General features: G+C 41.0%; 1 protein-coding gene across 1 annotated transcript; it reads right to left on the bottom strand.

Moving 5' to 3' along the window:
- Window positions 1–1071: 1071 nt before the first annotated feature.
- rps16 (ribosomal protein S16) lies at window positions 1072–3770 on the bottom strand. The gene is made up of 6 exons (XM_078242961.1): window positions 3713–3770; window positions 3572–3623; window positions 2884–2985; window positions 2350–2446; window positions 2191–2238; window positions 1072–1258 (listed from the first exon to the last, which is right to left on the bottom strand). Exons 2-6 carry the CDS (start codon window positions 3617–3619, stop codon window positions 1113–1115), a joined length of 441 nt encoding a protein of 146 aa, XP_078099087.1. The 5' UTR covers window positions 3620–3623; window positions 3713–3770; the 3' UTR covers window positions 1072–1112.
- Between the last annotated feature and the right edge of the window lie 10214 nt (window positions 3771–13984).

The raw sequence follows: 13984 nt of genomic DNA on the forward strand, positions 1-13984 counted from the left end.
TGTGGAATTGTACAGTGGTGTGTATTCATTAATCACATATTTATTAGGACTGTGACTTATGAAATGGCAGCAAGCCAATTTTTCTAATGGCTGCTGGTAAGGGAATGTCTTCATCATTGATTCATCGTCTTCTGGCTCCCTCTGCTGGTAAAATGTGGTAATCATAAAGACCAAAACTAGATGCTGAAAACACTTAAAGCGTGACTGCTTGTAAAAAAAAAAAAAAACCTACATTGAATGTAAAAAGTATCTGTTTCAACAGACCTACTTGAAAAATAAATGTAAATATTAATTACTGATTTAATGATTCCCGTTACACACCCAATAAATAACGCCTTTTTGACATGTCACAGTAGAAGAAGGTGTGAATGAACAATAATAAAATGATGGCTGAACTCCATTTGGCTACTTCAGTTTCAGGGTCTTGATATTGTGCAAGTAACCCTTATTTCACAGACTCTGGCAGACTATTGTGCATGCTGACTCAACATCATGGCTTATTGGTGCACTTGAATGGAACGAACGCTGAAGTGATTCAGAAAAACTGATAATTAGCATATAGCAATATATATATATATTAAGCAATTTTCCATTTGTTATGACGGTTTTTCTTCACCCATCTGTAACATTTCATGTGTTAATGTGAATTCAATGTTAGTTTCAATTCACTGTATCTCCTGTAGGTCATTTTTTTCTTTTCCTTATCCAGAGGCCAAAATGTCAAGTTCAGTTACAGATCCCATGGCCAAGGTGATGTTGCTCAATGAATCGGGCAATCAAAACACAGTTGAGTCAGTCAAAAGGCACACATTGGCCCACAGTGTCTAGAAACATAAATTAATGTGGTAAATGTAAACATAATCGTTCATTTCTTGGCATTCATAACACCATGTCAGTGTGTGTGAATGTCTTTGTGCTAAGTGACCAAGAAAAACAACTATTTCGTACTTTTGTTGTTGAATCCATCGATTTCAACTCAAGCATCCCTGCTCATTGAAAAACTAGGAAGAGAGATTGTGGGCAAGCCTTCTGTACAGTTCTATTAATTAAAAAAAAAAAAAAAAGACAAAATTCTGTGTTCTTCCAATTTATTAAGAAAATGTACAGGAGGATTAACGGTAGGACTTCTGGTAGCGGGCACGAGCTCCAGGTCCACCGAACTTCTTGGACTCGCAGCGACGTGGATCGGCAACCAGCAGGGTCCTGTCGTACTGGATCAGGATGTCCTTGATCTCCTTCTTGGAGGCCTCATCTACATCTGCATAAGGACATACACACTTAAGGTTATTCTGCAAGTTCTTTTCTATCCAAAGTGTTCCTACATTCTGCATACTTAAGTTTGTACAGAATACTCAATGTACAATGCAGTAGACACTGTAGTATGTACATTGAGATTTCTACATCAAAGTGATCTTTGGTAAACACAAAAAGAACTTCTTTCTTATTTAGGTAATTTGTTCTTAAGTTTTGACCCTGTTGAAATGATCCATTCAGTAAGAATTCACAAAAGTGGAAAACAATGATATTGTTTAGAAAGCGTCCCGTGACCAGGAAGTTTCTATGAGAACAACAAAGCAATCAGTGTTTGACAGCTCATGTCCTGTACTCCATATTTATCTGTGGAGTAGACATTCAGTCTTGGGTACTGCTCATGAATTCAGAGTGCTCACTGTGCCAAAGTTTTGTTTACTTGCTCTGATATGATATCATTCCTTTATTCCTTATACAACAAATTTAACATCAAAAATAGTTCTTAAGAGAGCAAGTGTAAGCCCTCCACTTCAGAATAACTTGATTGGATTCCTGATGCTTTGAAAGCATCCTTTTTGGGTGCTGTGACAGGTGGTGCTGTGTTGTAGTTTAAGAAAAACTAGCCTGCTTTCTTATTGACAACCTGTCGGCTACCGAGGATGCCCTCAGATCTGTAGCCTCAGTTAATGTCGATGGATCAATAAAAGGAGAGCTTTAGGCAAGCAAGTTTGTTATGAAGAACGCATTTCAAGAACATCTTTCAAACAAATACTGACGTCTGTTGTCCTGAAATGCAATATAGGCTTATAAAGCACATCACTTAATGTAAAACACTTCCCATGTGTTTGACCTCAGTTCATTTCGTGGAAACATTTAATAGCAAGCGTTTTCACAAAAGCATGAGTTATGTTTGTGCACTGAACAAACTGTAATACTCACACTTCTGGTAGTAGGCAACCAGGGATTTGGAGATGGCCTGACGGATTGCTGGAAGACAGTAAACAAATATCAGAACATGTGATAAAACCTAAGACAATAACCGCTGATGGATAAATATGAAGCACCAAACTCATTTAGAAAAAAAACAATTCTGCTTACCATAGACCTGTGCAACATGTCCACCACCCTTCACTCTGACTCTGATGTCAACTCCAGCAAAACGCTCCTTTCCCAGCAACAGCACTGGCTCCAGAAGCTAAAAAAGAGGGCAAACATTGATGTCAACCACATATTTCACAAAAGAGACGATCATGGTGACCACGATATCTGTAGGTGTACAGGTATCTTACAATATACTGAGAGCGCCGACTGTTTACAGAATACTGCCGTTTCCTGGAGCAAGTTACTAAATCCCAACTAGCTTTGAAGAAGTTATGTTTAAGAGAGACTAAGATTAAGAGATGTATGACATCTGCAAAAAATGAAATTCCTTCAAATCAATTTTGTATAATATTGTTGTCAGCTGCTAAGGCCAGGAAGAGCATTACGCTTCTACGTTGCATTGTCTTGAAATGCATAGTTGAGGACAGGTCACAACTGACACCCATGTCATGCTGCACTGCTCATCCCCCGTCACTGCCCTCATCCGCCATGTGCAGCCCGATGTTAACCACCTTTCTCACGGGGACTCACCTTATACTGGAGGGTGGCAGGCTCCACCATATCCAGGGGTCTGCCGTTCACCTTGATCAGGCCATTCCCCCTCTTGCAATGGGCAACTGCTGTGGCGGTTTTCTATGATAACAAAAATCAGGTAACGTTACGGTAAAAAACAACTTAAAAGATAACCTATTTAAATCTGCATTCCACACACATCAGGTTAAACGAATAATAGGCATTGCTTACGGTTTTCATTTAAACATTTGGTTGTTGAGAACACGTCATTTCTCGGGCAGTGTGATAGATTAGCGTTGCTGACATTTCCAATTCAGTGAGGAATTAGTATGTTCGTTTGTATCAGGAGACAGTTGAGCTAAAACTAACGTTGTCATCTTTTGTAAAGTATCAGAAGCCCAACCACTGCTAGCAACCAGGCTAGCTAGCTAGCTAACGTTACGCTATAACGTTAGCTTGCTATATGATCTAATCCACCAACAATTTTACAGGTGCGTTATGATAGGTGTACAACAGTTACGGAACTTCAAACTACCTTTCATGACGTGTAGATCTATATGGCCTTAACATAACACCATAATTGCTCGGGTATATCGGTGTAAAACTAGACACCGCACCACATCATGTTAGCTACTTTAGCTAATGTGCGCTAGCAAGACAGTGTAGCCACAACACACACGTGGAATAAATTCTATATTTTACTTACTTTGCGTCCAAAAACCTGGACAGACTGCAAAGGACCTTTAGCTGGCATGTTTCTGAAACACACAGGGAGCCACAGTTACATTAGAAACAAGTGATTACGTATCATTTGTACCATTTTAAAGGATCAGGCTGACAAACATACCGTCTTCAGCTAGGGTGCCGTACGGAGAGACCGATGGGGTTTCACACGCGGAATATCAGGGGCTATCAGGGGTACGACACTTTGACGTGCTTTGTGGTAGAGTTCTGCGACAGTTGCTCTCGCTCTACCTCCATTTTACATTTTGTTTAATACGATTTGTAGTTGTTGATAGAAATAGATGTTTCTTGATAGGAAATGGTAATTTAATAAGTAGAAATGACCATGTTTGCCACTAGAAATGTAATGGAAGAAGTTTAAGATGCTGATGGCAAACAAGTCCAGGCTGTTGAAAAGGATGAAACAACTGTTTTATTATAGATAGATAGATAGATAGATAGATAGATAGATAGATAGATAGATAGATAGATGTACTTTAACACTAGAACAGATAAATATATAGCATATCAGTAGAAAGTACATACCACAAATACAATTAACAATAAAAAAAGGTGTAGCTCAATACAGAATACAAGACAAAACCTAAGCATTGTCTATAAATATAAGATACATATCTATAGAATACACAATATAAAGAATATAGGCCTACTAGAATACATTATTAACAGGCCTATAAGTTACTACAACATATGATAACATGCTATATACATTAGACAAGTGTATACATTTGTTGAAGTTTTTTTAATGCAATGTGATAGAGTCAGGGTGAAGATTCAGCATGAGCAAGGAGCAAAACAGAGAGGAGTATGGTTGAGACAGAAACTAAAGTGTTAAGCGTAAAGGGTTCTCTGTTGACAGAGATGAGATGTTGTGGAAAGTTAGTTTAGAATGATGAAGGAGCTGCAGTGGTGACACTTAGGGAGGAGTCCTGTTGTCACTAGGCATGGGCCGGTTACCGGTTTCAAGGTATACCGTGGTTTAAAAAAGTCACGGTTTCGAAACCACAAAACCTTTCTGTCATACCGTTCCTAAGGTATGAGCTGTTTTATATGAGTCTTCAAGGACAGAAAGTGCAGTTGAGAAATCCCTCTCCCTGCCAGTGTGCAGTGTGTTTAACATAAAATGCATTGTGTTCAATGACACAGACGTTTAAAAAACATTTTAAAGCTGTAATTGCAATACCGTGATATTTTTCATGAAGGTTATCGTACCGTCAGAATCTTATACCGGCCCATGCCTAATTGTCACATTAAAATATTTGAATAAGATGCAACTATATTCATAAATACTTTTTCTGCACATCATAGTTGTTTTGGTCTTTGAGTTGTGACGTTACACAGAAGCCTCTTTTATTATGACAGCAATAGAGTCAACAGATGTCAAAACAATTCATCAAACCTCATTACACAAAGCCCACAATAAAAACATGGCATTTAAAAGACATTATTTCATACTCTAACGCTATCTACCACATAAACTGTGTATAGGAAACAAAACGTGGTTAAAATCTGAAACATTTGGAACTAGAGAATGGATTTTCTCTTCATACTACATACTGGAAAGATAAATTGCATGTTCAGAGAAGGAAGAGCTGTCTAAACAACAAAAACCAGAAGAAGCAGCTGCACTGTTCTGCTGCCAACCAAAGGAGAAAGATCAGAATTCAGTCTTAGTTTCTTTACATGGATTATTCTAGAAATTGTGATAAATTGCACCCAATTTATAAACCATCTTGTTGAGGATGAAAATATTCTAATTTGTTTATTCACAAGGATCTAGAGGAGCCAAATCACAGCTACATATAACATTTAGCTAGATTTTGATCTACACTGACGGTGCTGAATTATACAATCCGGTGTAGTGTAGTCCCAGTGGCCAGGTTACTGTAAATCTCCTCCTCATCCACTTTTCCAAATCCCTACACAACAGCACCCTCTAGTGTTGGTGAAGTTATTTACACATTTTAAGTGTGACATCATTGTCCTCTCAGCTAGGGGCAAGGTTGTATCATCAACCATTATGCTGTCTGGCAGAGATCAGTACAGAGCATTAATTTCCCCTGCATTACTGGCTGACGGCTTACATCAAACTACACAAACTCACTGTACCTTGGTCTCATCAAACCTCATTTTTAAGCTTGTGGCAAGTCAAACCACAGAAGCCGTGTGGTTCAGCGCTGCTTGGGGCTGAAGAGCTTAGGTTCAGGGTATGGGAAAGGGACATGACATGGGAAAAAGGAAGTGGGGAGCTTTTTGGACATCAAATGTCAAACCATAAACGTACACAAGAGACAGTCTTTGATCTGACCACAATGTTGGACAATGTTGGTCTGACCAAATTAGACCCTTCAGACCCCTGGGAGTAAGATGCCGTCAAACGGCCCCCTCTCTGCTTTCTCAAGATTTGCCATGGATGTGCAGTTGACAAAAACAAATCAACCAGATTGATGTGAGGGTGAAACATTTTACCAGACGCCTTCTCCAGAGCCTTGAGAGGGACAATTGTCAAGAATCTCACATCCTGCAGACACCGGAGACGAGAGAAAAGTGTCAACTTCAAGGCACAGTGTTACCCTTAAAGGAGGGAAGCAGCAGGGCCATTCCCGGGTCAAAGAAGGACCGAAGCTAGATAGCATCTTGGGAATTTGTATACAGTGGCATGAGTCATGTGTGCAATGCCTACCTATGCCTGACATTTACTACAGCGAGACTTGTGTTTATAGTGTCGGCCACGGGTGAAAAGGCACCTGGCTTCTTTTATTGTCAGAGGGAATGCTTACTCCTCTCGGGGCTGTGAGCCGCCGCCTCAACTCCCAAATTCAAACCACTGTGGTTTGCGTGGAGCCTCATCTGTGTGAGAGCATAGATTTGAAAGTTTATGATGCTCATGACATTTGCCTCCCTTTCTTTTACAGCACAGACCTATAAACATTTTGAAAATAAAGCTTTTACCTTCTACTTTTTAAAGTAGCATTATTTTAGTTTATGCCCACATGGGGGCAGTGGAACAAGTTGTAAACACAACATTGACATATAATCACCTTAACAAGTTGTTATGGCGAACATGTTAGCAAACAGCTAGCTAATTATACATCAAGCAGACACAGAGCAACATTAGCATTGATTTGGCATCATGTTTCTGGTCACCTGATGAATAGAAGTCCAATATTCACTCTCCAGAGGGAAAAATCTGGCTTGTTAGCTGCTAAAGGCTTAAGCTAGTCACTAACTTTGTATGTCTGCAATTTGATGCTATGGTAGCGTACAGTGGGTCTAACAGAGTGAACCAAAACAGTAAAGTTGTGGTGTCTAAAACCAAAACAATAAGCTGAACGATGCTAATATGCTCCTGGGAAACTACGGAGTTGGTCTGTGTTAAAATGAGTGATGACATACAGTAGGTGTTTGGACCTTTTCCCTAATGCTCTTGTGGTGACAAATGGAGCTTGCTCTATCTAAGTGTCATTATATGAAGGACCTAGTCCAGAGCCCAATCTGCTCTCTTTTCTATACAACAGATTCTGTTTTCGTTGCCCTTTCTCTATCAGTTTATGCGTGGAAAGTCCTAGGAGTATTAGCCAACAGATAAATGTGTGGGATGTAGCTATAGACTGACAGTGCCAATGTCTACAACAGAGTCAGGCAGACAGAGGAAGCACTGTGTCGGGACCCCTGGCTGGATGATAAGCTTTCAGATAAACCTGTGTTTGTGTAATGGGTCACTAGGGGCCCCCTGTCACCGTCTACATAGGAAACATGTTAAGGACGCAGAATCGTTCCTGATTTCCTGCTTTGTTCAGCAACCCGCTAAAGCATACAACCCTTTTGTGTTGCAAACTGTCAAGTTCATCTGACAGTGTCCAGACCTCTCAAACATTTGAAGTTAAACGTTCTCAGATTACTGCTTTGGGTCATGGTATATTCAGCTTAACTTGTGCAGAGGACTGAAAACCCAACACAATCACATAATCACATATTAAATCATAATACTCTTCAAATATCCGAGATGCTTAAATCCCACATTTTCTGAAGAGGCAGACACAGAGCTTCAGCGCTTTTGAAGAGGTGCAGAGCTTACAGAAGGAGGAGAGTCTGCAGTCCTCCAGTTAAAGAGCTGGCAATAAATAAAGACCACACCATATATGTGCATTCTCTCTGCACGGCCTTATGGAAACACATCACCTGGAGGCGCGACCCCTTGACCTCGGCTTGTCACAGCACCGTGAGCATGAGACAACGCTCTCAGATTTACAGGGGAGGAGATGCTGTTCCTGGCCGGCCATAGCGTCCCATTTGACCATAATAGGCCCTGCAGTGGTTGAAAAAGTGTTGTCGGTAATTGAAGTTTCCCTGAGCAGAAGGAGAAGATCTGCTAAACCCGGTAGGCGGAGAGGCTACCGGCCCAAAAGGTTTTGTGAGGTATACAGAAGTGTGGTCGCCATGGCAACCACAGAAAACTCTTTTTGGGTTCATGAGGCAGAAATGTGTCTTCCCTGAGAAGAAGCCGTGAGGCTCATGAATCTGTGAGTCATGAGAAATATAATTTAAGGCAACAGGTCTTACCTTTTATATCCTTGTGCGAGGATCCATGAATAGCTCTCTTTACTTCGCCATTTTCCTGTGAAATGTTCTGTACCAATATTTTACAACACATGTACTTACTGACTTGCATCTTAAATAATGAATAGAAAATTGGAAAATAAAATATTTACATACATACTTATCTTAAGTTTTTGTTTTCAAAATAACGCTGGTACTGTACAACATAAATCCAGGCAGAATATCCCTACTAGTCCCATAGACTAGGAACACCATTTTTTTTTTTTTATATCTGATGGTTTTAAGCATTTGGATTTTTAGTGAGAGTTGTAGACTTTACAAAACACAATCACTGTGTGGTGAACGACACTCCCAGTACATCTGTCCCTATTAAGCCTCTTTCTAAGAAACAACAGTCCCAAAGTGGTGGACCAATGTGCCACAAAAACTGTGATTTCCCGAAACTGGCATACAATCACCCCTAAAAGTGAGAGGTACCAAAATGGTACTGCCTGTCGCTGTGCCATGGCAGCAGTAAATATTGATGTCTGCTCATAGCACTAAAATGTAGCCCGGTATTGAACCCTGGTTTGGACTTGAGCCCCTTCCATTAATTTGGCTATTTCAGCACGCATTTACCACATAGCAATGGGCCTTGCAGCTGTCTCATGCTCTGTCAGCTTCCATCTAGCCTTTGAGTTGGGGCCACAGGATAATGCAGAAGTCAGCAGGCTCAGCGGTGCAACATACATATTGTCTCTGCTCCCAGAATGCAATGCTTTGCTCAGATAGTTGAGCTGGATCCAAATAACCTAAAAAAAACAATGTCAGTTTTCCTTTCTTTTAAGTGCCATGAAAACAATCATGAGGTCATAAGAAGTTAGGAAAACATTACTGCGCGAATCTGACTGATTTACTGTAGGCTACATAATTATGCAACATAACTGATGTGGGTCTTCATACACAGCTATGGACCATCCTAAAAAAATGTTTTTATTGTACCTGCTTCCAGTAAGCAGATGGAAAATAAATTAAGATATATTTATTAAGTCGAGTGTAATTTATTGAGGTACAATACACATTCAATATCTGGTGTGTCTTAGTCAATGATGCTTTGATGGCACTCTGCAACAATTTAACAGGTTTAAACCTTTTTTAACGTCCACGTCAACCATCAATGCATGGATCTCATTGAAATACGTAACATTTGTCTGTGTGAGATTGAGGCCTAAATCTGGTCCTTTTAATGGTTTCTAATGCTAACACTTAAACAAGTTAGTTATGGGCGGACTTTTACCTTTATGTTGATACGTACATGTTGATACATCCGTGACATTTCATTATACCTGTAATACATGCACATTCCACAGATAGTGCTTACCACCCTACAAAACTTCTCTTCAATGCATTAGCAGTTATCATGTATACGTTTACATTGATAAAGATAAAATGTTCACTTTATTGCATTGATTCAGCATCCCACTTGTATGTAGCGATGTTATAGAAATGTGATTAGACTGCATCGATTTGTCGTTCTTCCTTTGCAATTAGTAGACGTTCCAGTTCGATAGAACGGTTTATTCGGTCTCATTCAGTGAGTGTAGCTGCCAAGCTGTCTTGACTCGAGTATTGACATACTGGTTCAAGACAATAATTCCTGCTGATTCCTTGGTTGTCCCACCTTGGTTGTCCTGTGTTTTCAGCGTGAGCAGTACCCTACGTTAACAGCGAGAGCGTGGGCAGTATTATTGGGAAAAGTCTGGGATTCATGAGCACTCGGTACTTTCATCAGGCTGACCCGGTACATACCGGATACTAAAAAGAGTTGTTCACCGCCCATCACTAAAACCAGTTGGTTCGGTTAGATGTCTGTTTTCATTGTGATTGTCATGTACGATTTAGAATTACCAGCATTCTGGATACTAACTCTTGTTATGTTTCATGTAATGTAGAAGAAGAAAAAAAGAAGCAGATTCTTCAACTTCTGTGGCTTTATTTGGACTAAATGGGTCGTAATATACCATCGGATTTGGTTTAAGAAAACAAAACGATTCCATTCAGCCCACTCAAAAAGCCTCATCATGTATTTCAGTGACAGTTATTATGTATAGAGTAGGTTGAGGGCCTCAAAGCTGCACTTGAATTACTGAATTCATGAAGCCGATCTGGCAGTAGAGCAGGGCCAAACTTGCCAACATAACAGCCTTTCATTTGCCATTTGTCTGCGCTGTCACACATGCACCGGTACTTCCCCTCGATCAATCTCACTCACACACACACACACATTCAGCTCGCCCACACAATCTGCTTCATCACCCTCCTTCTCTTGTTTCATCTCGCTCTTGGTCGCTCCCTACTTATTTTCCTCCATCTCACCCATTCTGTGTGAGTGTGTGTGTGGGTCGTATGGGGTTCATGTATGAGGCAGTGGCAGTGGGGTGAGAACAGGGCCATGTGGGGTCTGGCTGACATCGGCAGTGATAAAGCCAGAGAGAGTCACCACTATAGCAAAGCCTTCTTTATTTCTCGATTTGACTTCTTCTCTTTTTTTCCACTCCCCTCCTCTCTCCAGTGTTTCTATCTGATGGGCTCCGGAACACTGAGCCCTTGACAACATCTGGGAATACAATGATGAATATGATTGCTGCCAGCAACTAGATTTTCCCCATTTCTCTCCCTGTATTTGCGTGTGCCTGTACACATATTAAAATGTCTAAAAGATGATGAAGTGTGACCTTGACAACATGATAAGTACATGTTACAACTTGCGGCCCATTTCTCTCATAAGTGCACATGACAAATGATCTTCATGTCATGCCGCTGACTTGTGTTTCATGTAGTTTGTCTTTACTGTCGCTAGCGTATATACAGTCAGTTTGCTAGAGTATTTCTGGTATGTTTTTAAAGTATATTATATCCATATTGTGTTTCCTGGTGTGTCTATAAGTCTGTGCTCAGTCACTCTGTGTTCCAGGCTCCCAGGGGAGAGGAGACAGGGCTGGGAAGCTCTGATGGGAAAGTGGGCCAGCACTCTCAGCCCTCCACTGGAGAGCTCCTTAAAAGGCCTGGAGAGATGATGTCGTGGACTCTCTCTTTTCCCCCTTTATGTTTTTTTTCTCCCTCATACAGCAGCGGTGAAGCCCGGCAGCAAGAGCAGAGCCAGGCTTTGGCCCAACTAATCATGCACATCAGAGAAACACACGATACTGATGACTTCATTGAGCTGAAATAAGGCTTCCATCCATCAGAAGCTGGAAAGGCTTGTTATGAAAGATAGGGTTTCCCAGATTGGGAATTAGTCTGCCTTGTTGTACTCACTGGTACTTTTTAAATTTGTGTTTAAAGTGTTATATACAATTGCGGAACTGCAGCAAAGTTCCCTCTATTTGCAAAATAAAAGCAGAAATGAGAAGGAAATGCACCATCACAACAGCAACAAAAGATACAGAAGTAGACTTTTGCAAGTTGCTTTTGGCTCAGAGTGAAACCTTTTTTTATTTAGACACTTTCCGCATACTACGGCAGGACCTGCTACATCCTGGGAGCTCTGACCAATCAGATCGTCCCAAACACATTGAATAGCGGATGTCTTCACACACAGCTGCTGGCCTCTCTGTTTCAGCAAGCCCGACTAATTTTTTCCATCACAACCCCTGCGATACGGGTCAACAATCACTTCATGTAGACAATGTGTATAAGGTCAAAACAGATCCCTATGCCCCCTTTAACCCCACACACAATTATTTTGGAGCCCTTGCGTGGGCTTTTCCCAGGTAAGCCTCCAGTGCCTGGAGTCACCCACATCAGGCGTGTGTGGGCGAGCTATTCAGCCTTTCCTCACTAGGCTCCAATCTATGAGCCATCTGCTGTTATCTGGGGAATGTTCTCTGCACACTTCATGTACATATATGTACCAGGGCTTTGACATCTTTGCTATTTTTAGCACCAGCCCGCAGCTGGAGATTGTTATGATGATGTCATGCAGGCTTTCAAAATAAATCTGATTGTTTATCTTGGGTTACACTTCCTGCCCGCTTTTCATGTTGTTTGTTTGTGTGCATTCATCTGTCAAACTTGATTTTTTTTTGGGGGGGTGGGGGTTCTGGGACTTGTTTTATCTGATGCACATCTTCAGCTTTAAACCAGTATTGAACTTGAAAGTGATGATATTATAATGAATAGTTCAACATTCTGGAAAACACACCTAAGAGTTAGGTGAGATGATGTTAACCACTCTCATGTCTGTACAGTATAACAATGTAGCTTGAGCCAGCAGCCAATTAGCATAAATATGTAGGCTAGCTGTAGCCAGCAGCCGGTTAAGGTAAGTATGTAGCTGGAGCCTGTAGCCAGTTAGCTTAAATATATAGATGGAGCCAGTAGCCGGTTAGCTTAGCCTACTTTAGCTTAAAAGCAATATTTTTTTTTACACATTTGTTTTTGTATGGATATATAAACAAGATATACCATGTTAATTGGGGAGTTTTAGAGGTGCTGGAAAGTGAACTGTGTTAACGTTTGGCAACAGAGCCAGCTATTCCCCCGTTTCCAGTCTTAATGCTAGGCTAGGCAAACCAGTTGTTCGCTCCAGCTACATATTTACTGTATATGTGTGTGTGTGGTGTCAAACCTCTTGTCTAACTCTCGGCAGGAAAGAGAATAAGCGCATTTCCCAAAATGTCAAACTATTCCTTTTAATATCATCAGACTGAGTTAATGGTATGCTTACGGTTGGGAAAAAGGTTATTTAGGAGTTGGGACATGAGGCTGGAAAACCAGTCTACCTTTGGGGCACCAAAAGCCTTGAACTCTGAACATATTGGTATGTTTCCAGTACACCGAAGACAAAACCGGATTGTGTGGTCTATGCTGATTCCATGTGACATGTGAGTTGTGCTCTGTTTTGTGTTCAGAAGCTCAGACGTGAAAGGGGAAGTCACCCTTGAGGTGTTATGAGGGGGTCAAAGTAGACTCTGCCCTCCCATCACTCCCACTCCCTCTATCATCCTCCTCTCCGGCTCAGGTAAGAGCAGACTGCGGCTGTTGACACGTGATGAACAGCATCAGTTGTCACCTTGTCAGCTGTGACGCAGCCACACCTTGCTTTGAGATACCATCAAACACTACTTTATTAGGTCACTGCAATTGTCGGTTTCCCTGAACTCCTGGCTCAGGTGTGTCGTGTTGTCAGGGACAGGCAGCCGACCTGGTCCACAGTGTTCAAAATGCACTTTATTTACATTCCTCTGGCTGCACATCGGACATGGGAGACCAGCATTGTGAATATTGCCACTAAAACTGCCTTGACCCAATTTATAGTGCAGTCTAAATTTAAACGACATCACAGATAGAAGTTCACTAATCAGGCTTCCATCTCTGTGACAAAAACAAAATGTATTTGCATCAAATGTGCCATTATAAGAGATCAATGGAGGAACTCAGTTGTACTTTAAACGAGAGTACAGCTTCTCTGTTTACTGTGATTTCCCACCCACCCAAAAAAATGTGGTTGATGTGTCATCTTCCAAAAATACACATCCCTTTCATGTTACATTACTGGTCATCATGCATAACATCCAGATGAAATCCAGTCTGACAACAATGTTCAGACATTAGTGCTGATAATACTGTCAGATGGCTGCATAAAGGGTAATAATCATATGTGGGTGGCTTCACTGCAAGAGGGAGAGTAGCACAAGTAACACTTATCTATTTTTAAGCTGCTGCATGAGGGCTTCCTTTGTGAAGTGTGTGGATGGAGCTTAACCGAACACCATTTCTATGTGATAAAAACTGGATTTTTAATGCTTGACGCAATTCTTGTTTAAGTTATTCA

This window comes from Sander vitreus, chromosome 23 (genome assembly GCF_031162955.1).
Source record: "Sander vitreus isolate 19-12246 chromosome 23, sanVit1, whole genome shotgun sequence".
In the NCBI taxonomy this organism is placed as follows: Eukaryota; Metazoa; Chordata; class Actinopteri; order Perciformes; family Percidae; genus Sander; species Sander vitreus.